The 27,211-nt window shown below is 42.6% G+C and overlaps 1 protein-coding gene across 9 annotated transcripts in view; it reads right to left on the bottom strand.

Moving 5' to 3' along the window:
- The window catches only part of ANKRD28 (ankyrin repeat domain 28), a 243,318-nt gene that overhangs the window by 144,721 nt on the left and 71,386 nt on the right, over positions 1 to 27,211 (bottom strand). For 3 of the 9 annotated variants that reach the window (XM_075922126.2, XM_075922123.2, XM_075922124.2), the window contains one exon: positions 13,334 to 13,417. The exons of 1 other annotated variant lie outside the window; for it this stretch is intronic. In XM_075922126.2, coding sequence (XP_075778241.2) covers positions 13,334 to 13,347 — 14 coding nt within the window. In that variant the 5' untranslated portion in view covers positions 13,348 to 13,417. Of the gene's footprint in view, positions 1 to 13,333; positions 13,418 to 14,555; positions 16,745 to 27,211 lie in introns of those variants that run through there. 5 more of the 9 variants (XM_014578648.4, XM_075922121.2, XM_089776646.1 and 2 more) reach the window with 5 other exon arrangements.

The raw sequence follows: 27,211 nt of genomic DNA, 5'->3' as shown, positions 1-27,211 counted from the left end.
CGGGGAGGCAAAGAAAGAAAGAAAAAACTAAAACTATCTACTTATCTACAGGATATAATGACAGTGAATGAAGAGCACGGCTCAACTCAGCCTTAAGCCAGAGATAGTAAGAAGGAACTGAAGGTAGGAGGGCAGAAACATGTGGGACTCACGTGCCGTGAGCACTGTGCACATGCATGCCCCATCAAGCATTGCTGTGAAGACTCCGGTCAACAAAGCTGAGATGCACCAATGCCTGCTGTTCAACACCCACAAGGACATCTCTAGAAGAACGAAGAGTATTTCTTCTTTATTTTAATATCTTACCAATGTAACACTGGATGTTCTCATAACCCAGTGAAGCATGCAAACTCTTCTTAAGCTCAAAATTTTGAGGTAATGAGTTTCATAACCTAATTCTGTGTTGTATAAAAAGTATTTACACATACTATCAACCCAACTCCCATGCTAAATAACTGGACATTTACAGTAAAGAAACTCTACCCCACTGGTGCTTGATTGTCAGGTTCAGCTGTTAACCACAACTTCTAAAAATGAATGGTTCTCTTTCTAAAGCAAAGAGTTATAAATGAATTAAACTGACACCCATTTCAGTGTGGCTTTGCCGGACACAAACAACTCCTTTCTCCCAGGATAATCAGCCAATGTACAGTTTTCACCAGAAAAAAAAAAGAATGTTGCCCATAAAGCTAGGGTGGTGATAAGATGCAGAGTGGTAAAGAGGACAAAATGGTCTATAGGATTCCATCTAAGCTATTACTTGGCTATAGTAACCCAGAATATAGCTCATCAGGTGCCTATAATCCTTTAACATGTGACCACAAAGCAAGGATGTACCTTCTTGCCCACACACAGAGCCTCTAAAATTCTCCATAAAGATTTCAGGACATCAACAGAACTAAAAAACTTTATATAACTCCACTTTATAGAAAGAAATGGTCTTATGACTCACCACTTTATCAGAAGTTCTGTGTTAGAAAGGAAGTGAATATTTGTGGTGGAAACTTTAAACAAATTGGTTATACAGACTTTTATATTTACCATGATTTTTTTTAAATGGAAGACAGGATTTAAGTTCCATGTATCCTCCAAATAAAAGCTAACACTACACAAACTTATTCTGCTTTATTTATTGATACATGATAGCACAAAAAAATTGATCAGGCTAGGTAAAATGAAATGCTACATTTAGCATGATTACGCCTAAACCCTACATTTCATTTTTACAATAAAGTTGTTTTATTTGCTACAGTATAATCGATTAACTCTGCCAAAACTTCTTAAAAGTTAGGCAAGGTATTTGAAGTCTTACAGGAATAGAAAGCCCAGTTTTGGATTAAAAGATTAAGCAAAACACTCGACTAACAAGGATATCCAGTTGTCACTTAATGAACATAATTTTGTAAGAGATACTAAAAAACCCATTTCAGGGCTTAAGCTGAATTCTAAATATTAGAGATCAGAATAAGACCAAATGCACAAAGTACATTCTGCATTAGTGCAGGATTCTTACACCTCTCTCTAAAGCATCTGATACTGGCCATAATAGAAAACAGGGTACTGAACTAGACAGATCTGTTTTCTACAAGACTATGATAAATTTGGTACAAAGCATGCCTTGTGAATTATCGTTTGAAAGCTCCATCTGATGAACATTATTTTCCTGTTAAAATATGTTTATCAATATAGTATGTACAATTTTCTACTCTATAACACTGCTGTAACATGTTCCAGAGTTAGAAAGGCAGGTCCAAAGCAGTACTGCGCTTGCCATAACTGTTCTTAATCGTGGTTTCTAAGAACCATGGCAAATAGTAGCATTAATACTACCAGCTACAGATCAGGGAAAGAGGAAAAAAAAGAAAAAAGGAAGTAGCAAAGATGAGGTAACACTCACCTACAGTTATTCACATATTATGAGAAAGAGCCATTCTCTTTCCCCTTGTTCCCCCTTCCCTATCTTGAGGCCTCTTGCCAAGAAAATCCTCACTCTACACCAGTGTTTCTTAAACTTAAGACCGAGAAACACCAAACATTGTTTTTTAAAAAATGAGGAACACCAAGGATTTTTTGTTGAGGAAAAAAGGGAGGCATTCGAGGGGGGGGGGGGGGATTATTGAGCAAGAAAACCAAAAACGAACAAAAAAGGTCACCTGCCCCTTTAAGGGCAGCCATTTTCAACTGTTTTCTGCAGCTCACCTCTGACTGCCTCAAGGCACACTGGTGTGCCACAGAACACAGTTTAAGAAACACTGCTCTACACACTCCTCAGCTACAGGCAAACCAACTGAACTTGAAATTCTTGGGAATTTCTTCTCATTCTCCTTCACCTTAGTATTTGCCTCGCCCACACTCTGCCCCAAGAATGCATGCTGTAGGCATACTGGGGGTGGAATGTTGCTGCCCCTGACACCTGCCCTCCCCATGCTCCAAGGCACCTCAGGCCACACCCCCATCTCCCTCTCTGGTGCTTCGGCAGGCCTCCCTTCCCACTGTTCCAGGGCCAAAGAAGCTGGAGCCACACGGCCTCCTCCCTTCCCACTGCTTCTAGAGCCAGGGAGGCTTGGGTTTGGGCCTCCCTTGCATCCAGAAGCAGCAGGATGTGTGGCCTCTTCCCACCCCACTGCTCTGGAGATGCTGAGGTGCATGCTCTTCCCTCCCCGTGATGGAGGAGAGGGGGTGTGCACACAGCATACTGCTGCTCCTCCTCCCTGTGGTGGAAGTGGAGCTGTAAGTGGGGTTAGGAGCCTGCTTCCCCCAGCCCCAGCTGCACTGACCACCCATGTAATTTGCCTTATATATAGTATTTTATTCATGACATGTTATTCCCATTTACATTTACTCACTAATATTAGATTTTGGTTTAAGTCATGTTATACTAGATATTTTCATTTTTTTAAAAATACAGCATAATCTACATAATGTTTATTAAGAAAATTATTTTAAGTTGATTTGTTTATAAAATTTCAGCATAGCCTCTTCACTCTATTTCTTTTCCATGATTTGAATTAATGCAAGTATGGACTCCATCTCCCCATCCCACTCCCTGCCCTCATATGCTTTTTGGAAGTGAACCTTCTATGCTTCCTGGAAGGCATTCATACTTAATAGCTCATTGTACAGTAGGTTACATTTGGTGCAATGGGTGCTTTGGAATAACAACATGAAATTCCAATTAAATTCTTTTATATATTACAAGCCCAGAGCTCTTTAAAAAGGCTGATCTGAGAATTAATACCCTTTGTTACAATAGGTTTGGCCTCCAGCAGCTTAATTTTCATGATATTGCTTAGAAAACCCACGCACACAAAAACTCATGGTAATACATAATATGACAAAGAATTCAACTGTCTCATTATAACTGGCACCAAACACTGAACCATTTAAAACTGAAGCCCAAAACTAACTCCTCTAAAGCAGAAGATATCCCGTTATTTTCAATTACACAAATAAATACAAAGTCCTTTCCCAAATACAGCATCTGTAAATCCAATCTAGTTCCAAATTTGGAAAAGATCAATATAGGAAACCATGTAAACAGCTTTCTTCTATGGAACCTCAATGAATGAAACAGTTTCACTAAATTTCTTTGGCAGATTAGGAAAAAAAAGATTTAAGTTGACAATTTTTTCCAGATAAAAAACCACCAAAATAGTTAGAAGGATAATACTAACTGCATTTAACAAACACTATTAACATTTCACGGAAAAGGTGGTACAATACTTAAAATTTGTTTGGATGCTAAACATTTTTCTGTGCCATGGTGAGTATTTTCCATCAAAGTAAATATCTGGAATTTTACATACAAACATTATAGATAAGAGTCACCTATTCCAAAAGTAGTAGGTTGGTTTTGTGTGGGGGGGGGGGGGGGGAGTTTGTGGGAGGTTGCTGTTGATGTTTAATCAGAATATTATTTACTCGTGGGATTTTTGTTTAAACATTTTAACTGTTTTTGATGTTTAAGCAGTATATTACTCCAAAACAAAATCAAGCCAAAGTTTTGCTATTCACTTATCAACTTACATATTTAGGTTTATAGTGATTCAGTATGTTAAATAACTACCATTTAAACAGAATACTGGTCAATAGCTCCAAAAACAAAGCTTTTTTTTTTTCTTTAACAGGAAACAAATTACTCCCATTTTATACAATGGCTATAAGCGTTTTAAGGAAGAGAGTTAAGAGCAGACGTGAGCTAAATATGACCGGCGTGATGGATTTGGCCCACCAAGCCACAGGGGAGCCCCAGGCAAGCTCCCCTGCTTGCGCCACAGCACCACACACCACTCAGTAATGCAGCTGCTGGGCCGTTTCTGTTTCAAAACTGGAGGGGAGTATGTTAAGTTTCAGGAGCTGCCCCTGCCCCCAGCACAATTCCATTGGCCGGTTTCTGGCCAGAAACTGGCCAATGGGAGTTGCCTGTTGTAATAACAGGCAGCCAAGCAGACCCACGCCCCCTTTCCTCAGCTCAGTTATTCACACAAGCACATGGCTGGGCAGGCAGGCTCACTGGGAAACATTTTAAGCTCTGAAAGCCTTAGCTCTGCAAGCAGACAGGCTGGTTTGGCTTCTGGCTGGTAAGTTTCTTGGCCAGAGCCTGCCTCTAGCACCACAGCCTCTCCCTTCCCCAACCAACATACCCAAACCCTCTGGCACCCCAATCTCCTGCCCCAGATCACAATCCCCTTCCTACCCTAGATCACATCTGTGACATAGTGGGGGGGTAACTTGCTAACTCACTGGCTGCTGTCTGTAGCACCACCGAGCAAGACAAGCGATGAGTCACTATGCAAAGAGGGTCTCAACCTGTCTGACCAGCCACCCCCCATGGAGAGGAACAAAGGGAGGTTGATGCTGCCCCTGGCCGGGGGGCAGGGCTGGAGGAGAGTTAGTTAGTTTCTGTCTGGGAGGATGGAGGAAGCAGCCTCAGCAACAGGCTGGGGGGTTTAGAAGCCGAGACCCCCCACCCCCATATCAAGGGGGGGGGGCGCTGAGGCATCCTAGGCCTGCCCTGTAACCTGATGACATCTGTGCTGTATGCTGGAGAAGCAATAAACCACCTCTATTCTACCGGCTGGTGGAGTCTGTTCGTGCCATTTCAGGGGTGCAGGAGGCGGGGGAACCCCAACGCGTCGTCACAACATCCCAAACCCCTGCACTCCAGTCCTTTGTCATAGGTCACAACTGCCTCCTCCACCCAAACTCCCTCCCAGATTCCATTCTCCCTCTGCACCCCAATCCCTTACCCCAAGCTCCCTTCAGCTCCCAATCTCCAGCTCCATTAATACTATGTAAGAAGGCAGCCCTCAACCACTTTCCAAAATCTTGGAGTGGCCCCCCATTGAAATTACCACCCACCCTTGGATTAGAGTATATACACTCAACAGGAAGACAGAGTTTACAGGTGTTTTACGGTATTCTTTAGGATACAACTTGTTTTCAGATCTCCAGGTTTTCTAAATGACTTCCGTCACCAGAGCAATAGTTGCACACAGAGTATTCCATCTGAGGCCACACTTGGATGCTGCTTCTATTGCTCTGTCTATATTCACAAAACTACAGTTGCTAGTAGCAGGCCCTTCTGATTGCAGTTAACTATTTTACTTACTCATGTGAACAGGACAAATCCATTTTCAGTACTGGGACTTAGCAATTATTGTATCTTGTCCCAACAATACTTAACTATCCCATTGCTAGCATACAGTTTGGACCTCCCTGTTCCAGTACCCTCAGGACCTGACTGGTCCCAGACAAGGGAGTTCTGGGAAGGGTAGTGGTGTCCTCTCCCCAGCCATCTGGGCTCCTTTTCCAAGGCTTCCAGCCCCACATGATCTGGCAACACTGCCGGAGCTCCCGGTGGCCCTGCCATCCCACCAACTGTGCAGCAGTCCTGCCAGAGATCCTGGCAGCCCTGCTCCCCTGCCCTGCAAGCTCCGCCCCCGCTGACTTCCCTGTCCTGCCAGCTATGGACTCTAGTGCCCCGTGGATTTCGCTGGCCAGCTATACTACGAGCCATCAGCAACCTCTGCAGCTTAGGCTCTCTAGTCCCACAACATCCAAGGTCCTTAAGGTTCAACATGTACTACCTCTTTGTTTTGCTTCCCTATGGAATCAATTTTACAATGGAAAAAGGGAGTACACACTTGGGTCGAGAAATGTTTGACACAGGCTCCATCTACACCCCATAAATAGGGCCTTCTCAAATTCACAGCCATGACATATGTCACAAACCGTGAAATTTGACTGTTGAAGGAGGATTGAAGTATTAACATCCCCTTACTTCTGTGCTGCCTTCAGAGCCAGGCAGCTGGAGAGCAGTGGCTACAGGCCAAGAACTCAGCTTTGAAGGCAGTGCCACCACCAGCAGCAGGACTGAACTGAGTGTGGCATGGATGGGATTACCACTTTTGGAAGGAGGTCATGGCTAGCCCAAGGTACTATGGTAAGGGGGTTGCTGTGGTCACATACACTCCGCCCCCATTCATACACACATACAGCACGAGCCCAAGCCCTCTGTAGCCCCCACGCATGGGGCCTGGAGCTGTGGATGGGCTGGACTGGACCACAGCTGGGGGCTCCTATCATGCAGCTAGGCAAAGGAGGGATGGGAGGCTACCAGTGAGGCTGGGTCAGACCCAGCTCTGGAAACCTCTCCTAGCTGCAAGAAGCTCTGAAGGTGGCACAGCTACCAACAGCAGCATAGAAGTTAGGACAGCAATACAGGAATCCCCCACAAAAGCCTTGCAACCCCCACCCACAACCTCCATTTGGAGGTTACACAACCATGACATTTCACATTTAATGATATATCTGAAACTGTGACATTTAAGATTTTTTTTTTATATCTTAGGACAGTGTTTCCCAATTTTATTTGGCCACAGAACCCTTTTAATCTTGAAAAAATTTTGCGGAACCCCTAATAGTCTAATATATGGACATCAGCACTGAGTAGTGACATCATCGTGCCCACGCTCTGGCTAAGCTGGCAGGGACACATTGTGGCAAACAAATGAAAATTGTTTTCAATAAAATTCATAAATATTAATTTTTAAATCATAAAATGTTATTGTAATGGAATTTTCTCACAGAACCCTTATTTTCACTTCGCAGAACCTTGGGGTTCTGCGGAACACCATTTTGGAAACACTGTCCTAGGATCATGAAATTTACCAAAATGGAATGTAAATTTGGTAGGGGAATAAGAAGTTATTCTTACAGTGTAAGCAGAGAGAAGACTTATCATAACCACAGCTCTCTCTGTATCAAAGTCTACCAATTAAGGATGTTAAGAGGCGGGTAATTTACTAATCATGTAGTGCAGTGTCTCTCAACCAGTGGTACGAGTACCCTTAGGGACCCTTGAGAGAAGCCTGGAGGATGTGTCAACAACTGAAATTTGCAGAATACTGAATTTTTGTTCTAAGTTTTACAGCGCTTTATTATTTTTGTACTTTTTAAACCCAAAAATTTCACTGCCCGTCTGGCTATGATTAAGTTGTTTTTAAAAAAATGTGTTGTAATGGTAGAAAAAAATTGTGTGTGTTTGAAAACTGTAGGTACTGGGAGGTGCTATGTTGTTTTTTTTTTTAAGGGATACTTTATAAAAAAAGTTAAGAAACACTGATGTAGAGGATACAAATTGTATTGGCTACATGATCAGTCAATAAGGGAATGTGCTCAGTCCCAGCTTGCACCGGGCCCAGGAGCTACCCCCACTGCAGTCCTGCAGTGTAGAGCACACAGGCAGCACATCTCCTACTACATTTAAACTGCAGAGCAACAGCAGGGGTAGGTCTGAGACCCCACGTCAGTTGGGACTGAGCCAGGCTTGCTCAATCCCAGAACGCGACAGGTCCAGCAGCTATTGTCTGTGGGGGGTCCCAGCAGGGAGCTAGGCTGCTGCAGGCTGGGGCTTCACAGCAACCTCCACTGCCCCCCTCCATGCTGCTGCCTCTATCAGTGGGGGGGAGGGGAGTGACACTATGGAGATAGTGCTCGGGGGACGGGAATCGGCTTTTAAGATGGCTCCTGCTTCCCCACCCTTGCTGCCTCTCATACAGAGGCAGCAAGGGTGGGATGAGAGAAGCTGACTCGACCACCTGATAAGTAATAGACTATTTGTTTACATCCCTACTAGCAATCATTTATAACAGGTACAGCTGAGCAGGTGCCAAAATGGTTTGTTTGAAAGTGTAAACTGGCAGAACAAAATCATGTCTAGCTCCGTTTCTGATATCATGTCTGAACTTTGTTCTGAGCAGGGATCAACCATGGTTTCTGAAATCAAATAGAATGTGGGCCTGCTTGTCTACCCATTGCCAGTATCTTAACTCTAAGTAAGCAGACCATAAAATTTTCAAAAATTTCTCTGTTGATCACAGCAGTTCAGATCCATTAGTGTTAGCAATACAGTGCACCACAGTGTAGATGGTATTTGCACACAACAGCCTATTTTAAATACCATGTTTATTAAGACTGCTTTGACAATCTAATCCACTTAAGACCGCGGCTGGTAAGGTCTCATAACACCACCCTTTGTAAACTACAAAAACTATTCATTGCTTACAATGAGTAACACAAAAACCCAAATATTCCACTCAGCAACTAATATGCAAATTCAATTAACTTTTGTGTTACGCTATAATGAAACTGTTTTACTGAAAAAAGAAAAATCTGCATGCACAGAACCATGCAAATCATGTGAGTTATAGCCATTTGATATAAACAATTTGTTATAAACAAAAAAGCTACTGACCATAAAATAATCAATTCTTAAAATGCTTTTTCTTGCATGGCATGCTACACTATGTGAAAAGAGAAAAATAAAGTTTACATGAAAGCAACAGTACTACACAACTTGTTAAACCTGAAGTATAAGGTTGCATCCCCAACTTGATGTTGTCATAGCAGATATACACTGAAATATCCAGCAACTGATTATAAGGTCATTCAATATATATATTATATTGCACTAATATATTACAAAAATAGCAAAAAAAGCAAAAATATTCAACAAGCATATGTATATGTTCAATGTAAGGATATTAAGGAGCAGGTATCTGGTTAATCATGTAGTTGATGCAATTTGTATTGCCTACACGATTAGTCAATATGGGGAGGAGCTTTACAGAGTCAGCCCCTGAAGCTGGCATGAGCTGGGACTGCTCAGTCCCAGCTCGCTCTGGGACTACTGCAGCTCTGCACTGAAATGTATCAAGAGCCGGTAGGCTCTGACTATATTTAAAATGCAGAGCCACAGCATGCGTGGCTCCCAGAGCTGGCGTGAGCCAGAACTGCTCAGTCCCGACTTGCAGCAGCTCCAGGACTGCTGCAGCTCTGTCTTCCCTACCCCCATCTCAGCGCTCAGAGACAGTGCTGGGGGAACTGGCTTTTAAGCCAGCTTCTGCTCCTCTACCCCCTTGCTACCGCTGATACAGGAGTAGTTGCTTACATCCCTTGTTCAGAGTTCTCAAGTATAACAAAATGTTCTAGTTTCCTAGCATGCCTATATTAAGGCTTTCCTGTTCTACTGTATTGATAGACAAGTAATATTTTGCACAAAGGGGATGCTGCTATCCCACATCTCAAGTCCTAGGACAGGTGTGGCAAAATACAACCAGCAGGCCAGATCCAGCACATTTAACATTTATGTTCAGGCTGCCATGATTCCCGAGAATTACAGCTCCTAAAACGCATGCAGTTTTTGATTACCCCATTGTGATTTCCATGCTGCCAAAAGTCCAGAAGCGCAGCAGGTACTTGGGCAGGCTACCTGCCATGGATCCACACCAGGACATGTATGGGTAGTCAGTTAATTTGTTGTCCAGTAAGCATCACCTTTACCGGGTGATGCTTATTGGATACTGGTTAACTGGTACCCAGGAGTAGCCCACCGCATGTGTAGCGCTGCTCTAGTCCTGTACAGCCAGGGAAAGGGAGGAGGGCAGGAGCAGCACTTAATCAGTTAATCCTAGCTTTTAGCCGGTTAACTGATTAACCGGGATTTTACAACCCTATTCCACACTGCTCCCAGAAGTAGCCAACTGCTGCTGGCATCTCTCTGCATGCCCCTGATGCGGGGCAGGCAGCTTCATGAACTGCCCCCCACTTCCAGCACCATCCTCACAGCTCTCATTTGGCCACTTTTCCAGGAGCCACCTATGGAAACCATCTCCTGGCAAGAGCCTGAACCTGACACCCCAACACCCTACCCCCAGGTCAGAACTCTCCCTTCCAGACACTGCACACCTCATCCTGTACCCTAATCTCTACCCTAGCCCCGAGCCCTCTCCTGCACCAAATTCCCACCCAAAGCCCATACCCCCTCCATTAATATAGTAGAAATGTGTGCCCCATGACAACTTAACAAAATTCATAGAGGGGGGCCCTCCAAGAATTATTGCCCACCCATGTCCTAGGCTAAACACAGAGAAGTAAGCCAGGTGCCCATGAATTCAACTCATCTCTTTTGCTGTTTCATCACTGTCACCTATTACCATAGTATCTGAGCACTTATAATGCTTTATTTTTATCATAGGTATTTATAGAACCCCCATTACTGTCATGTCTGAGCATCTTATAACCTTGAATGTATTTATCCTCACAATCGCTGAGAGTTTACTCATGTTATTTTACAAATGTGTAAGTATGACACAAAGGCTAAATGATTTTTTCCAAGATCATAAGCAGGGATGCAACAAGGATTTGAACTGAAGTCAACCAAGTTCTAGCCTAGTACCCCAAACACTGACCAACCCTTACCTTCTTTAAAAAAAGGTCACTGAAGTGCACAGAAATATATTTAGCAAAACAATGCACTACCCTAGAAGGAAATCCAACTTCCCCCATTTTATAAATAAGCCAACTTAAAGATTTCACAAATCCACTTTTGGAAGAGCTGGGAGGAGAATACACATCTCTAGTCATACATTCTGCCTCACAAGTTAATGGTGCCAAATATGTGAGCTTAGATATCTTGTCATCACCCACAACTCTAGCCACTAATAGATCACACCCATTCCAGTAGCTGAATCTAGGATTTGGGATCACCAACATCTTACTACTGTCTAGAAAATAACTAATCTGCTGGTAAAACACATGCCAATTTATCCAATAGAGCATGTTTCATACAGAGAAAAACAGTTTCCCTTTTATTCAAGTGTGAGAGGTCTTATAGTCCGGAGTTCAAACCCAATAGGCACTCATGTATGAAGCGGTTACAGCACCACATGAATGAATTTGTTTTTCTAGTTTTGAACTGGTTGAATCCACATAATGAGAAAACATCTTTAGAAACAGAGGTTTTTTTAAACCACCATAAGCTGTCAAAAGGCAAAACGTATACTGGTGTCCCACATTTCAGTAATGTGTCATATGTTAACTGTGTCACAAACAGGTAGCTTTGAATATTGGTATATGCATGTCAGCATGGGAATACCACTCTTGGAAGATTAGGAGCTTTGCAGAAAGGGAGCTATTTTGGATTTAGTGGCTGCCTAAACAAGTAAGTAGCATACTAAGACTGAAGACCTGTTCGGGGGTAAATTAGAGGTTTATCCTTGGGTTGAGACCAAGTGTAAAAGGTTCAGCTTCTCTAAGAGAGCAAGTGCAAACAGGATTTTAATGGCAACTCTGTGTAACCATATCTAGCAGCATTTGCGACCAGGAACACCAATTAGATTGTTGCACAACTCAGAAGAATTTTTCATATTCTCATTATGCACAATCTATATAGCTTAAATTGCACTGTTTGCTTGATTGATGGTGCATTGGTTCTCCCACACCAAGAATTCTGGTATCTGATATAATCAGTGCTATGAACAGAAACTATTTTAAATGAAATATTAAATTCAAATGAGCTGTGACCTTCATGTGACATCAACAGAAGATTTCATTAAAATGTAACTAACTTGTAGTATTACATTTATTTATTAGTGAATGGTCTCTAATTTCAATAGGATGTGAGGTGAATTTTTCATTTAAATTATGCAGAAAAAAGCCGTATTGAAAAATCAAGCTATTGGTGTAACTTAACTAACAAATACAAGGATACTCAAATACGGTGTTCCAGTGAAAAAACTATTCATGTTGAGGTTCCATGTTAGTTTATTCTCCATTAATAAAAGCACATCAAATGCATTCCATTTGACTGACAAGAGGTTGTGCTGGAAAGACATTGCACACATGCTAAAAACTAAAATAGAAACTTTTGCTTCAAGCAAAAGAAATGGAAAATAATTTAATTATAAACTTCTAATAAAAATGTTGTTTACAAAGAACCAAATTTATAAAAATGAAATTTTATTCATGTACTGAAAAGTCATGTAAGTAAAATGACTTTAAATTGTTAAATGCTAACTAGATTATTAAAAATAACAAATGTGCAATGTATGGTCAAAGTGCACATATGAAGGGAATCAAAGAACTTTTAACAAGTAACTTAATGTGCTTAGTATCATACAATCCTGCTTCCTTCTGAAATTAATGGAACTACTATGGTATCGACAAAAAAGCACCTTGATTTAAAAACCTATCCAGGTGCAACTTCTATAAAAGTGAGCATCACAGAAAAGTCTAAAGTGATATCAAAGAGGTGAAGTATTGCAATGGGTAGGCTTATAAAGCTTATCAATCACAGTGTGCAAAATATAAAAAGCAGATAAACAAGTGATCTCTCATCCAGTCTTTTTTTTTTTTTTTTTTGCGCAATTTCATATAGGAAATTACTAAATCTCCTTAAAATTAACTTTGTAACACAAAACAAAAAACTTACAACCTGACAACAAGTCTCGTAGTATTTATGCAGAAAAGACAATCTAAGATCATGAAATCGAAGACGACACTCACATACTTTAACGGGCACTGGATGAGCACCATTATCTCAGGCAAAACATCATACACCTAAAATATTCTTATTTTCTAGTCCATTCTAATGCTTTAATGTAAACAAGCTTTCTGGTTATTTCTGTATCGTGAAATTGGAAATCTAAAAGTTCACACAAGATTTAAAATTAATTCTTTTTACTTTAAATAAATGTAGTATAGAAATCCAGACAATGAGTTATTTCCTTCTTTCCAATAGGACCATTTTTAAAATTTTAATTCCTCAGCCTGTAGTGCTCACCCAGCCAAACCTACTAACTTCAACGATGAGTTTTGCCTACATCATGATCCTAATCTTATTTATGTGGTTACATTTTATATGACAGTCAAAATACCCATAAATATCTGCAAATAAGCACAATTATGAAGTGATAAAAACATTAAAGAGTTAGAGATGTACAAAAATGACCTTAACTTATTGTCAAAACTGAAGAGCATTTTTTTTTACCTGAAAGTTAACATCTTCCTTCTTAAATATTAATGCGCGAACTTCATCAGGGTCCCCATTAAATATGGCTTGAACCAGTGGTGGCTGAAACAAAAGAAAGTAGTAATATTCAAAAACAAACATTCCAGTCCCATGCATTACTGCCACTGTATGTTGGGGGGGGGGGAGGGGGGAGGTGGAGGAGAGAGGGGATAGTTATGACAACATAATGGACCAAATGAATACTAAGATGTCATCCTGGGTAGCAAAATTTAAAAATTAACTATTGAAATACAGCAAAATTTGGCAGAAAGTACATCTTTCTCTCCCCCACACTCCAATACACTTTACCATCTTGTACCATCTTGTAAACCACTGGATTAAAAATATAGTTTTCTATATTTTTAGATTTTAAACTAATCGTTTAAAAAAAAACTTTAAAATAAATCCTTGTGGCAAAATAAGATTAGTCAGTCTAGGATACATTACATACTATTCAGAATATATGTAATACTCATTTTACATTAATTAGTAACATTAGAAGTTCTCATGTGTTTGGATAAGAGTAAGGAAACAGAGTACATTTAAATGATATGGTGACATGCAAGTGTGCACACAGGCATTACTAAATATAACTAGATTTCCTAATCAGCAACATAAACTTTTGTGATATGATATCATGATCTAAGTCAAACAGTAAGTTAGTCAAGAAAGCAAAATAATTTTGTTTAAGAAACCAAATTTCTTCAACACTTTTTATAAGTGATGACGTGAATGCACAACTACATTACATCTATAATCTGCTTTTCATAACTTTTTATTTTAGTGTGCAACTGATATTGCTTAAGATACCCTAGATACTATACCAATTCTCAAAATACACACAGCTTACCACATTATAAAGGTTACATCAGTTTCTAAAGAGGTACTGAACAGATACACTACTAAGAGGTAGGAGAGAAAATGTTTATTGCAAATATTTTTGTCAGACTCTCCGGAAAAAACGTACCATCATAAAACTAACCTTCAAAAATACTGTTATGCATAAAGGAGCCCTTACAAGTTTTAAATCCATTTCTAAATTTTAAAATATCTTGCTGCTTAATATAGGTAGTTTTAACTTCACTAATCAAAACTATTCAATCAACATATAAAAACCCCAGGTGCTACGATGCTTAGTCATGTAAAACCTATAACAAGAATTACTAGATTTTGCAACACTATTACAGAAAACATATCTTACCAAAACATTTCTGGAAGATGAAGAGTGTACAGATATGATTTCCTGAGGTAATTTTGAAGAAAATGTGGGAAAATCATCTTCAACCTCCTCCAAAACAACTATACACACTCGACTCATTCGATCCGTTTGAAAAAATTGTATTCAGAACCACACTGTAGTAACCACAGCTGAGACAGCACAGAAAGGACTTTTACCTCCTGAGTATATAGTCTCAAACATAACTTAACACTGTTGCTGGTATTTTAAAACTTTAAAAATGCTTCCCCCCCCCCCCCACTACATTTAATTTAACACCCTGAGATGTTCAAACAAGACTGTTTTAAATATACATACATTTATATTTGTTAAAGACAAGATTTCGCCTGTGCTACAATACCAAATTTATGAAAAAAACTACTAAAAATATTCTTAGTTCTAACTAGATTATAGTAGAAATTTCAATATAATAAATATCTATAGCATGTCCTTTTACCAGAAAATCTGCCTTTGTTAATATTGCTAAAGAATAAATTTATCCACACAGTGAAATCATTGTTGTAGATGACAGGACACCATTCTGTATAGCGTGAAACAAGGAACAATTGCTCTGACAGAGACAATCACAGCTACAGTGAGTCTTACAAGGTCAGTCTTCAATTTACTGTACTAGGCTTTCTGATGATTGAAAATAAAACATCACTGTACTAAATGTATCAGGTTCTTATTCTGCAATTTTGGAGCTTCATTTTCCGTAATGTCAGGAATACTTCACACAAAAATACATCTATTTTTCAGCAATGATTCATAACATGATATTCCAAGGTTGATAATTCTTCCCGATGTAATAAAAATCTCTGCAATGTACAGCAGAGCTGCAGTACATTTACATGCGATGAGTCAGACCAAAAAGGACAATGAGACTTCTGGAATTATAATATTGCCTGTTTAATCCAGATTTTCCAAGTGACAGAAACAGATAGTTTTACTCCATCAGTGAAACAAGTAATGCAGAGCATTCATTTTTCCTCCATCAGGCAGTTGCTGTAGCTGCTCCAAAAGGGACCCACTATGCAGAAATGCTGTTAAGGAAGAAAGCTTGCTTGTTTTGCTGAAGTAACCAAAAGCTCCAAGTGCTCGAATTACTGCCTTAGACTTCTCCTGCAACAGCAGTTCATCATTCAAGTGTTTCTTTTGATCACCAAGTGAATACAGCTTCCGTTATAGTCTTCATTCAGACTGTGGAAAAAAACGAGATTCTGTGCATCTTCTCTGAGCCAACTTCATGCAAATGTCTGTGCCAACCGGATTTCACTACTAGATATCAGTTTTCTGTTGCTGATTTTCAGATTGTATATTCATTCAGTAGATAGTCCTGTAAAGCTCTGAAATCCCACTGTCTGAATTGGTCATTACAGAACACGTTAACAGCGCACAGTTCACACTCAAAGCAGCATTCAAACTGAGCAATAGTCTAAAGAGCACAGACTGCAGACCAGCAGGATGAAATGCCTAGTAATGCTCACATGTTACACTTACCAGAGAACTAAGCTACTGCTCTGGATGCAACTTCCTCTAGCAAAAAAATAAACAAACAAACAGTGCCTTTTGGGAAGCCCTCACAGTCAGAATGCTTGTGCCAGTTTTGTGACTAATCCAGCTCATACGTAAAAATTCTATAATTGAAGAAAGAATGAGTGTTTAACATTTTCCACTAAAAGCCACAAAAAAATCTGGTATACTGGCTCTGCTGACTGACAATTAAGCAAGTAAACAATTCCAACATTCTAACTACTTTCACATGTTACTGTACAGAACAACCAGGCAATTATTTTACTCTGAAGACAAAAAAAAGTATTTTAAAACAGAAATCCCCTCTAAAAACTGAGATATAAAACTAGCTTTCAATGGTCAGTACTTTAAAGATAAATGTAAATATTACTTTTTCTACTAAACACACACAAAATCTATAAGTCTGAAAAATGAAACCAAGCATACCATAGCGCTCATTAATTTCACAGTCTTCCAACAAGCTGAATTTATATTTTGATTTGAATTTGCTTACAGTAACCATGCTGGTCTGTGGGAGTATTATACAACTGCATCATATGCCATAAACTGTTGGAAATATATCTGCATTAAGCAAACTGTTTTTTGTTCATAAACAATATAAAGTTTTTTGATGGCTATTGATTGCTGAACAATTCAGATTATAAAAGTAGAACAGGTTGAATAATCTAGGTGACTGATCAAAAAACCCACAGATGAAATTTGATATTGAAAACTGCAAAGTAATGCACTTTGGAAAATAGGGATGTTAAAAAGCAGGTAATTGGGTAACCATGTAACTGATGAAAATCCAGCTGCCGGTGCACACTAACTCCAGGTTCTTAATAAGCAGCAGGTTTAAAACATAAGGAAGTATTTCACACAATGAATGTAGAGCCAACCTGTGGAACTCAATGCAGGGGAGATATTGCAAAAGCGAAAAATAACTAGGCTCAAAAAGGAACTAAGTAAGATCCCGGAGGACAGATCCATCAATGACTATTAGCCAAAAGGGTCAGGGATGAAACATGTTCTGGGTGTCTCAAAGGACTGCCCACCAGATACAGGGACTGGATGACAAGAGACAGAGCACTTTGTGATTTCTCTCTTCTATTCACTCCATTTAAAACATCTGGCATTGGTCACCATCAAAAGCAGGATTCTGGGTTACATGAATTACTAGTCCGCCCATTACTTTCATTCTTTTGTTCTGATCTGATGCTTTTTTATTAAAGTGTTCTTATTCTGAACTTCTATGTACCAGTTCAGGACATGACTACAAAAAAACCACCACACACGAAAAAAACCCACCAACCACACACCACCACAACCCACAGAAGGTATCTGTTTTTACTGCTTTGGATACTAATAGATGTATTTTTTTCAAAAGGTTAAGTAGGAATAACTGATTCCCATCAGCACTGTCATTCCAAAGCACTGTAGACATTTTGAAATCATATGCCCACTAGGGAGGTCAACCTGTAGGCGACTATATGATTAACTGATAAGCCTAGGTTTAAGTATAGTTACAAGCTGGGGTTCAAGCATAGTTACAAGCTGGGGACCAACCGGTTAAGTAGTAGTTCTGCAGAAAAGGACGTGGGGGTTACAGTGGATGAGAAGCTGGATATGAGTCAACAGTGTGCCCTTGTAGCCAAGAAGGCTAATGGCATATTAGGTTGCATTAAGAGGAGCATTGCCAACAGATCCAGAGATGTCATCATTCCCCTTTATTCGGCTTTGGTGAGGGTCCAGCGGAGGGCAACCAAAATGATTAGGGGGCTGGAGCATATGACTCATGAGGAGAGGCTGAGGGAGTTGGGTCTGTTTAGTCTGCAGAAGCGAAGAGTGAGGGGGGATTTGATAGCAGCCTTCAACTTCCTGAAGGGAGGTTCCAAAGAGGATGGAGAGAGGCTGTTCTCAGTAGTGACAGATGGCAGAACAAGGAGCAATGGCCTCAAGTTGTGGTGGGAGAGGTCCAGGTTGGATATTAGAAAAAACTATTTCACTAGGAGGGTGGTGAAGCACTGGAATGGGTTACCTAGGGAAGTAGTAGAGTCTCCATCCCTAGAGGTGTTTAAGTCTCAGCTTGACAAAGCCCTGGCCGGGTTGATTTAGTTGGAATTGGTTCTGCCTAGAGCAGGGGGCTGGACTTGATGACCTTCTGAGGTCTCTTCCAGCTCTGTGATTCTATGATTCTAAGTTAATCTTGTTGACTACATGCATTTCCCCTCCCCCTCCCCTTACTGCCCCTGTATCAGAGGCAGGGTGGGAGAAGAGAGCAGGAGCTGCTTAAAAGCCATCTCTCTCCAGCATTGGTTCCATGGTGCCACCTATCAAAGGCAACAGCAGGGGGAAGGGAGAGGGAGAGACAGAGGAGGCCGTCACAAAGCAACCTCTGTCCTCAGGGGGTCCGAGCTCCCCAGCAACAGCCTGTGTCCATGGGGAGCTCAGACTGCAGCCTTCCCCTGCGCCCTTCCCTCCCCCCAGCAGCCTCTGTCTGCGGGAACTTGGAGCGCCATGAACAGAGGCTGCTGCCACCCCGAACTGCTGTCTCTGTATTAGAGAGGGCAACGCAGGGCAGCAGGCAGCCGGTTTTTAAACTGGCTCCCACTTGGCACCCCGCACTGCTGCCTCAGAGGGTATGTCTACACATCAAAGTTAATTTGAAACTACAGCCATTATTTTGAATTAACTTTCCTAGCGTCTACACAGCCAAACCGATATTTCGAAATAAAATCAAAATAGCGGGGAGCTTATTTTGAATTTGGTAAACCACATTCTACGAGGAATAACGCCAAATCTGAAATAGCCACTTCGAAATAAGCACTGTGTAGACGCTTATTCCGAAATAGGGGGCCTCCAGCCCTTCCCAGTTTCCCCTGGTGGACACTTTGGGCCAAACCAGGAAAACTCTTCTCCTCTACCCCAGGCCCGGAGCCCTTAAAGGGGTAGACTCTGGCCACGCTGTATGCCAGAGCCAGGCCTGCCAGCAGTCACTGACCCTCACCCAGTGGCCAGAGAATGAGCCAGGCAGCCAGTGCCAGCCAGATGTCCCCCGCCCAGTCCCTCAGCTCCCAGGAGCCAGCCAGGGGCCAGAGACGGCAGGCGCCCTCCTGGACTAGTGCAGAGATCATGAACATCATTGAGATTTGGGGGGAGGCCTCCAATGTCCATGAACTCCGCACTAGACGGAGGAACGCCTCTGTCTACAGATGCATAGCTGGCACCATGGCCACCAAAGGCCACATGTGCACACAAGAACAGGTGTGTATGTAGATCAAGGAGCTGTGGCAGGCATTCGTGAGGGCAACTCAAGGCAGCTCCTCAGCAGGGGCAAACACCTGCCCCTACTTCGACGCCCTGAACCGTATCATGGGGCGGCGGGATGGTGTGTGCCACACTAGGGGGCAGCAAGCCAGGACCAGAGGAGATACCACGGAGGGTGCCACGCTGGCTGGACCCCTGAGTTGTCACAGCAGCAGAGTCACCAGAGTCATCCAGGGAGGCCACACCATGTAAGTACCATCACTGTCCCCTTACAGGGCAGGGGGGGGGGGGGGGGGCGGACCAAGGATCACATGTGGGCCTTGCTTACCACGAATCATGCAGCAAACTAGGTACGTGCGAGCACGTGCTGTGCCAACCATGGGTAGGTGGCTCCAGCTGTGTGCCACACAGGGGCCATGGCTGATAGCCTCACACGTGTGAAGAGACCTGACATGCTCCTGACCCCAGGGCGGGACACAGCAGGACACCCTCCCTTCACAAGCCCCCTCTACACAGAGGTAGGGGACACCTCCCCCCCCACCTCGGCCGCACTATACACAACACAGGGGCATGGGTGCGGTCTCAGGGCAGCTCCCATTCCCAGGGATAGCCGGACATTCCGACTATGGCCTCTGTACAAGCACAGTGGCTCTGACGGTACAGGGCACGGTCATCCTCACCTCGCAGAGGGGGGCTGGGAATCACCCACTATGTCCACAGGAAGAACTGACCACTTCTCCTCTTTCTCCACAGCCACACCAGCTGCACGTGCAGGGTGCACCACCCTGCTCGGGACATCCTCCCGCACCCGAGGGCTCAGCAGGTCCACTGCAACACTGCAGGGGTACCGAGACCAGCACCTGAGGGCCCTGCGAGCCCTGCACTGTACCATGGAGCAGTGGTTGCAGGATGAACAGGAGTTTTGGCCGGAGCTGCCTGCCCAGGGTCATGCCATCTGTGCCCATCTGCAGACCCTGGTGCAGAGTGTGCTGCCTCATGTCGCTTCAGCGCCTGCTGCCTCCCCAGTGCCTGCTCCTCCTCCCACCTCAACCTCTACTCCCTCCTCCTCAATCTCCACATCCCCCACCTCAACCTTTACACCCTCATCCCCATCCCCCCAGGGACACCGAAGCCCCTGTAGTGCTAGAAGACAGTTGGCCTGGCAAGATCCCCCCTCCCCCACCCTTGAGCTTCCCCCTTCCAGCTCCTTCCTCCTAGGTTTTCCCCTCCCCTCTCCCACCATCTCTCCTCCCCTCTCCTTTCCCTAGTCTCCCCAGAATTTCATACCCCCTCCCAGTTTTGTTAAGTAAACAGAGTTTAAATTTTTGAAAATACGTGTATTTTATTTGACATCAGGAAGGGGGGCTAGGGAGGGGTAAATGGAAGGACATGGGGGAGGAATGAGGCACAAGCCCCCAGTGGGACATGGCAGGAAGGCTCTCAGTGCTCCTCAGAGTGGAAGCTCTCCTGCACCTCCTGGATATTGACAGCCCCCCGATGGACCTCCTAGATGGCAGCCTGCAGAAAGTGCAGCCAGGTTTGCTGCAACATGTGCAAGAGAAGCACCAGAGTGCCCAGGGTGATTTTTGAACAAGTCACAACTAAGGACATTTGACTAAAAGGAACGATTTTATGTTCTGGCAAGCTTTAGGCGTTTCACTAATCTGTTTACTTGGGAGAAGTGAGTGCTGTCCATAGAATGCAGGAAGACTGAGGTTTAAAGAACAAGGCTCAGGTACATTTCCTACAGATGTTCTTGAAGAACAAGGGAAGAGACAGAAAATATCAACAATAAAATTATTACATGTAATAAAGATTTCCATATGTCAGCAAATTTCTCAAGATACAATATGCACTGAAAGGCATTCTAATATGCTGCTTATATGTACAATATATAAGCCCTCTATTTTTGAAAACTCTCTTCTGAAATTGGCACTACCTTGCATACCTGACCAAAAATTACTTTAGAAAAAATAAGTCCACCACATAGTTGTAAAATGGCTCACCCATCCCACCAAATGTACTGTTTCTGGGGATGGATACAAGTCAATGATTGGTAGTAATCAATATCAAGGAATAGTTTTCTCCTCTCCCCCCCCCCCCCCACTTTCATAATGAGATTATAACTACTGTTCAGTATACTGGGTCCATATGCTGTGTGTAAATAAGAAATCTTCAAAGATACACAAATATTTAAGAAGAAATATGAAGAAAGAAAAAAGTGAAGTATTACTTTATCGCAAGTTACAATTATAAAGCACTAGGGGGCTATGCCGCCTGCTCACTATGCTTGCTACCCCCCCTCTTGCGGGCAGTAGGGAACCCCAGCTCTCCCCCCAGCCACCAAGGCAGGCCAGGCTGTGGGCACACCAGCCTGCATCCCTTGTCCCTCCCAGCCAGCCCAGGTCTCTTATCCCTCCCCTGCCACATCAGCCCAACCACCACTACCACTCCGCCGCACCAGCCCAAGGCCCCTTTTCTCTACCCGCCCCCCCCCCCCGACAGCTGGGGCCCCTTCTCCCTCCCCTCTGACAACCCAGGACCCCTTTTTCCCTCCTTCTCCTCCTGCCAACCTAGGCCTCTTCTCCCTCCCCATCACCCATGAGCCAGTCACTTCTCCTGCCCAATTCTAACTGCCCCTTTACCGGCCACATCGCACACCAGGCCTGGCTCTAACCCCAGCAGCCTGCCCACCCGCATGGGGCACAGTGAGGCACAGGTAGTGCCGTGTGCACACAGTGCTCTGGGTTACTACAGCCTGCTGAGGTGGGGAAAATAGCAGAGCGGGAGGGCCACTGTGCAGACCTCTCCCCCATGCAGTTCTGCCTGCACTGCTCACATCCCCAGCCCTGCACAGAGAGCTCAGGGTTGCCCACTCACTAGGGGCAGAAGGGAAGGAGCAGACAGTTTGGTGTGGCAGCTCCTGTAGGCAGCTAGGGGGTGCTCAGGCAGCCACTGTATGAGCAACTGCTGGGAAGTGGGTGAGTCTCCATGGGAACAGCTAGACTCCGGACAGTTGAGCACCGCACTCCGGCTCCCCAGGAGCCTGGCAGCAGGGGAGCCCCCCTCCCCAAGAGCCTGCTGCTGGCAAATAAGCTCTGCTCCAAGTGCCTGTCCCCGGGCTGTTGTCCTAAGCACCATAACCCCACCCTGTCCCTGGGCTGTCATGGCTGCGATGTGGGGCTGCTACTGTGCTGTGTTTCTTGGTGTTAAAAGCCCTGTTGGGTGTGGGCGGAGAAAGAGGAGTAGGGGCTTTGTGTAAAACAGCAATTCCAAGTGGCGAGGGGAAGAAGCAAGGTTGGAACTGGGAGAGGAGAAGGGGGGAGAGAAGGAAGAGGCAGGTGGAATACAGAGTGACATGATGATGGTCACTGTTGTCCTTTAGGAAAAAAATTTAATATATAGAGAGATAATTTTGTTAACTAGATAGATTCACTCATTTGAGAATTCTCTACTGATCATCTTTGCAATTCATGACCTACATACCTACCTATGTCAGGAATCCAACAAAAACAGTAAATATGTTCATTGACATGAGAAATGTAGCCCTTCATACTTATAACAAAAAGTGCAAGTTTCTAGATTGAGCACAGTAGTTTAAATACAAAAGTGATTTAATAAAACATTTTTTCTTGTATATATTAATTGTAAATTAATTTTAGAATGGAAGTGTTACATGTTAAAACCACAGAGTTAAAATGCAATTACATCATAGCTAGCCACAGCTTTGTTTAAAAAAAAAAATCAACATTGTACGAGCCAATATACGGTTAATATACGAGTTAATATACGAGCCAATACGGTTAATATACGAGTCAAAACCACACCACAAATTTGCTATTTAACAACTCTATCACCTCACATAGGAGACAATGTACTCCCCAAGTATAATTGTTGTTTTACATTCCTCTTACAATAGCTGATCTGAACTGAAAATACAAACTGATTGAACATTACTACATACCACAGTGGGTCAATCTGAAACACAATAGTAACTTGCTTTAAAAAAAGGGAGGGGGGTCAAGAGTCAAGAATTTATTTGAATAAGAAATAGGTAAGTAATTTCAAATGTACTCCAAACTAATCCATTCATTTTGAAATTTAAAAGCTAGGCTGCAATGGGATTCCCTAGCTTTACAAATATCCAGGAAATATCATTACATTACAAAATCTATTCTGAGATTAGATGCATACATTTACTTTCCTTTAAAAAATAAAAATAAACGTTCAAGACTTTTAAGCTTTAGCCTCCCTGCATGTTTTCTAAGCCTGGTAGGAATTAATTGCCATAAACTATACATACACACAAATGCAAGGAATTTTCCCCCATTTAAAATAGGCTTTATTATTTTTGTGGTGCTGTTGTAATAGCAGACTGGGAGACCTCTGTGTATGGACTCTAACTTTCTTCTAAAGAAAGAGAAGCAATATATTCCTAAACTGACTAATGGGCTACCATCATTATAGTGTGAACACCACCTGCCTCTATTTCTCACACAGTTATTAACTGACCCCATAAGAAATAAGGGCTTTCCAAGGGCAAGCAAGGATGAATGCTGCAATGGTACTAGTACCAGGGATAAAAAGCACATCCCATCAAATCAGGAGGAAAATCTGAAGATCCAAAATTAGATGGGAGTAATGCAAGATAGCAAAAAGATAGCAAAAAGCCATGAAAAAAGTTATAAAAGATAACTTTAGAGATATGTAAAATATAGTGATCTTAAAAATTTAATTTGAGGGATCAAGAGAGCCTTATGCAGGCATCCTCAAAATCTCTATTAAGAGTGTTCAACATCTTTTGCATTAAAACACAGTTGTCCTAATGTAAGGAACAGTAGGTGTAACTTGCTGAGACTGGTCCAGTGGTAACCACCAACTAAAAGATGAAGTAGGAGATCATATTGAAGCACACTGTATTTTAGGAGGATAAGCATCTACAGCATTAGTCCATGCAGCAACAGTACCCTCACTGAATTTCTGCTGAATACGAGTAAAGATTCAGTAACAGCCAGAGAGAAATTAAGAGAGTTATGTTCAAGCAGATGGAAGACATCTTATTGTTCATGGTAGTTTCAGCCTATGAAACAAAGTACATAAGAACGGCCGTACTGGGTCAGACCAAAGGTCCATATAGCTCAGTAGCCTGTCTGCCAACAGTGGCCAGCACCAGATGCCCCAGAGAGGGTGGACCGAAGACAATGATCAAGTGATTTGTCTTCTGACATCCTTCTCCAGCCTCTGACAAACAGAGGCCAGGGACACCATTTCTATTCCCTGGCTAATAGCCTTTTATGGATCTAACCTCCATGAAATTATCTAGCTTCTCTTTAAACTCTGTTATAGTCCTAGCCTTCACAGCCTCCTCTGGCAAGGAGTTCCACAGGTTGACTACACGCTGTGTGAAGAACTTTCTTTTATTAGTTTTAAACCTGCTACCCATTAATTTCATTTGGTGTCCTCTAGTTCTTCTATTATGGGAACTAATAAATAACTTTTTTTTATTTGCCCTCTCCACACCACTCATGATTGTATATACCTCTATCATATCCCCCCTCCGTTTCCTCTTTTCTAAACTGAAAAGTCCCAGTCGCTTCACCCTCTTTTCATATGGGATCCGTTCCAAACCCCTAATCATTTTAGTTGCCCTTTTCTGAACCCTTTCCAAGGCCAAAATATCTTTTTTGAGGTGAGGAGACCACATCTGTACACAGTATTCAAGATGTGGGCGTACCATAGTTTTACACAGGGGCAGTAAGATATTTTGTGTCTTATTTTCTATCCCTTTCTTAACAATTCCTAGCATCTTATTTGCATTTTTGACCGCTGCTGCACACTGTGTGGAAGTTTTCAGAGAACTATCCACGATAACTCTAAGATCTCTTTCCTGATTTGTCGTAGCCAAATTAGCCCCCATCATACTGTACGTATAGTTGGGGTTATTTTTTCCAATATGCATTACTTTACACTTATCTACATTAAATTTCATTTGCCATTTTGTTGCCCAATCACTCAGTTTGGTGAGATCTTTTTGGAGTCTCGCACAGTCTGCTTCTGTCTTGACTATCCTAAACAGTTTGGTATCATCCTCAAACTTTACCACCTCACTGCTTTCTCCAGATCATTTATGAATAAGTTGAACAGGATTGGTCCCAGGACTGACACACCACTAGTTACCCCTCTCCATTCTGAAAATTTACCATTTATTCCTACCCTTTGTTTCCTGTCTTTTAACCAGTTCAGTCCAAGAAAGGACCTTCCCTCTTATCCCATGGCAATGTAATTTACACAAGAGCCTTTGGTGAGGGACCTTGTCAAAGGCTCTTTGAAAATCTAAGTACACTATATCTACTGGATCTTCCTTGTCCGCATGTTTGTTAGTGAAAACATTACTTTTATTTCGTGTTTCAAAGTACAGCAGACTTCTGATAATCCGGCATCTTTGGGACCTTGGGGGTGCCAGATTATCGGATATGCCGGAGTATCAGGAGGTACTCTAGCAAGGGGGCTGTGATGGGTGGGTGGAGACTTCGGGTGGAGAACGGCGTGGCGTGGAGCGAACCAGGTGCTGGTGAGGGGCTGCATTGCGAGACCAACCCTAGCTGCTCTGCCCCAGGGCTTCCCCAAGTCCATCACAGGTCAATTTCAGCAGCGGTGAACTTGGGGAAGCCCTGGGGCAGAGCAGCTGGGGTGCTGCAGGGCGGCGCTGCAGGACCAACCCAGCAACACCCCAGCTGCTCTGCCCCGCACCACTTCCCCAGGTCCGCAGCTGGTCACTTTCAACAGCAGCAGCAGCGGACTTGAAGAAGCGGTGCGGAGCAGATTCAATTGTCTGGCTAGCCGGAGCACTTCCGGGTTCCAGTTGGTGCCGGACTATTGGGAGTGCCGGACCTCTGGATGCCAAACAATTGGAGTTTTACTGTACCTTGCAACTTATCTTCATCAACAGTGGGAGCTAAGCACTTTGAATATCTCTGGCACTCTTTTCTAATATTAAAAGTACCTACACTAAAAGGTATGTATCACTGTAACCTTACACCCACATCTCTACAATTTTTAAAGAACACACTCGTTAAGACCTTTCCAATGGATTACATATAAGAGCTATGAGCCAGAAGTCACTGAAAAGACCAGATAAAGATGCTTTTTACAATAGTTTAGTCAGTCAATTACATTTCTGATGGCAGAGATTAAGGCCCACTGTCACTGACTCCCAAGTGCCAGTTCCATGAGGTGTAGTATGTCAGAGAAAGAGACAAAGGGAAAAGGTGGTCCTTGAAAGAGCTGTACTTTAACCACTTATACATAAAGGTGTCCTTTAAGCCCATATATCTCATACAACAGATCAACTGTTTTCCATGCCACCATATAAATATTTGCCATTTTCCGTATTTGTTCAATCCATTTGCCATTTTCCAATTTAGTTTTATGCCATTTTCTTCCCCCACCATCCTCACAGTCTTTATTTTATTTAACTCCAAGTCTTTTATTTTTCTTGGTATACTGAAGTTAATGAAAGATGTGTGGCTAAATCCCCTAAACTGCTTTATAAATGCTCAACCTCTCTAAGCTAGTTGTATCCTGTATTGCTGCAGTATTCCGCATTTAACATAGTTAATTATTTCCAGCAAGTGATTTTAAAAAGAGAAAATTCCACTGAACAAAGCTCAAGAATAGAAGCTTGAAGCCTGGAACAACAAATTAGGTCAACATCTAAAGAGAAGAATGTATAAAAAAGCACAACTACTTGCCAGTACATAACACGCACTTAAGACTAGATCTTGAGATCAGACACAGCTATAAACTTAAACCACACCATTCCAGGAGACACTGTATGTCTGACGCACTTTTGAGTCACAGTT

This window comes from Pelodiscus sinensis, chromosome 2 (assembly GCF_052426305.1).
Source record: "Pelodiscus sinensis isolate ZL-2025 chromosome 2, ASM5242630v1, whole genome shotgun sequence".
NCBI classification, from domain to species: domain Eukaryota; kingdom Metazoa; phylum Chordata; order Testudines; family Trionychidae; genus Pelodiscus; species Pelodiscus sinensis.
Note: the sequence above shows the minus strand (reverse complement) of the source record. Positions and strands in the feature narration are given on the sequence as shown.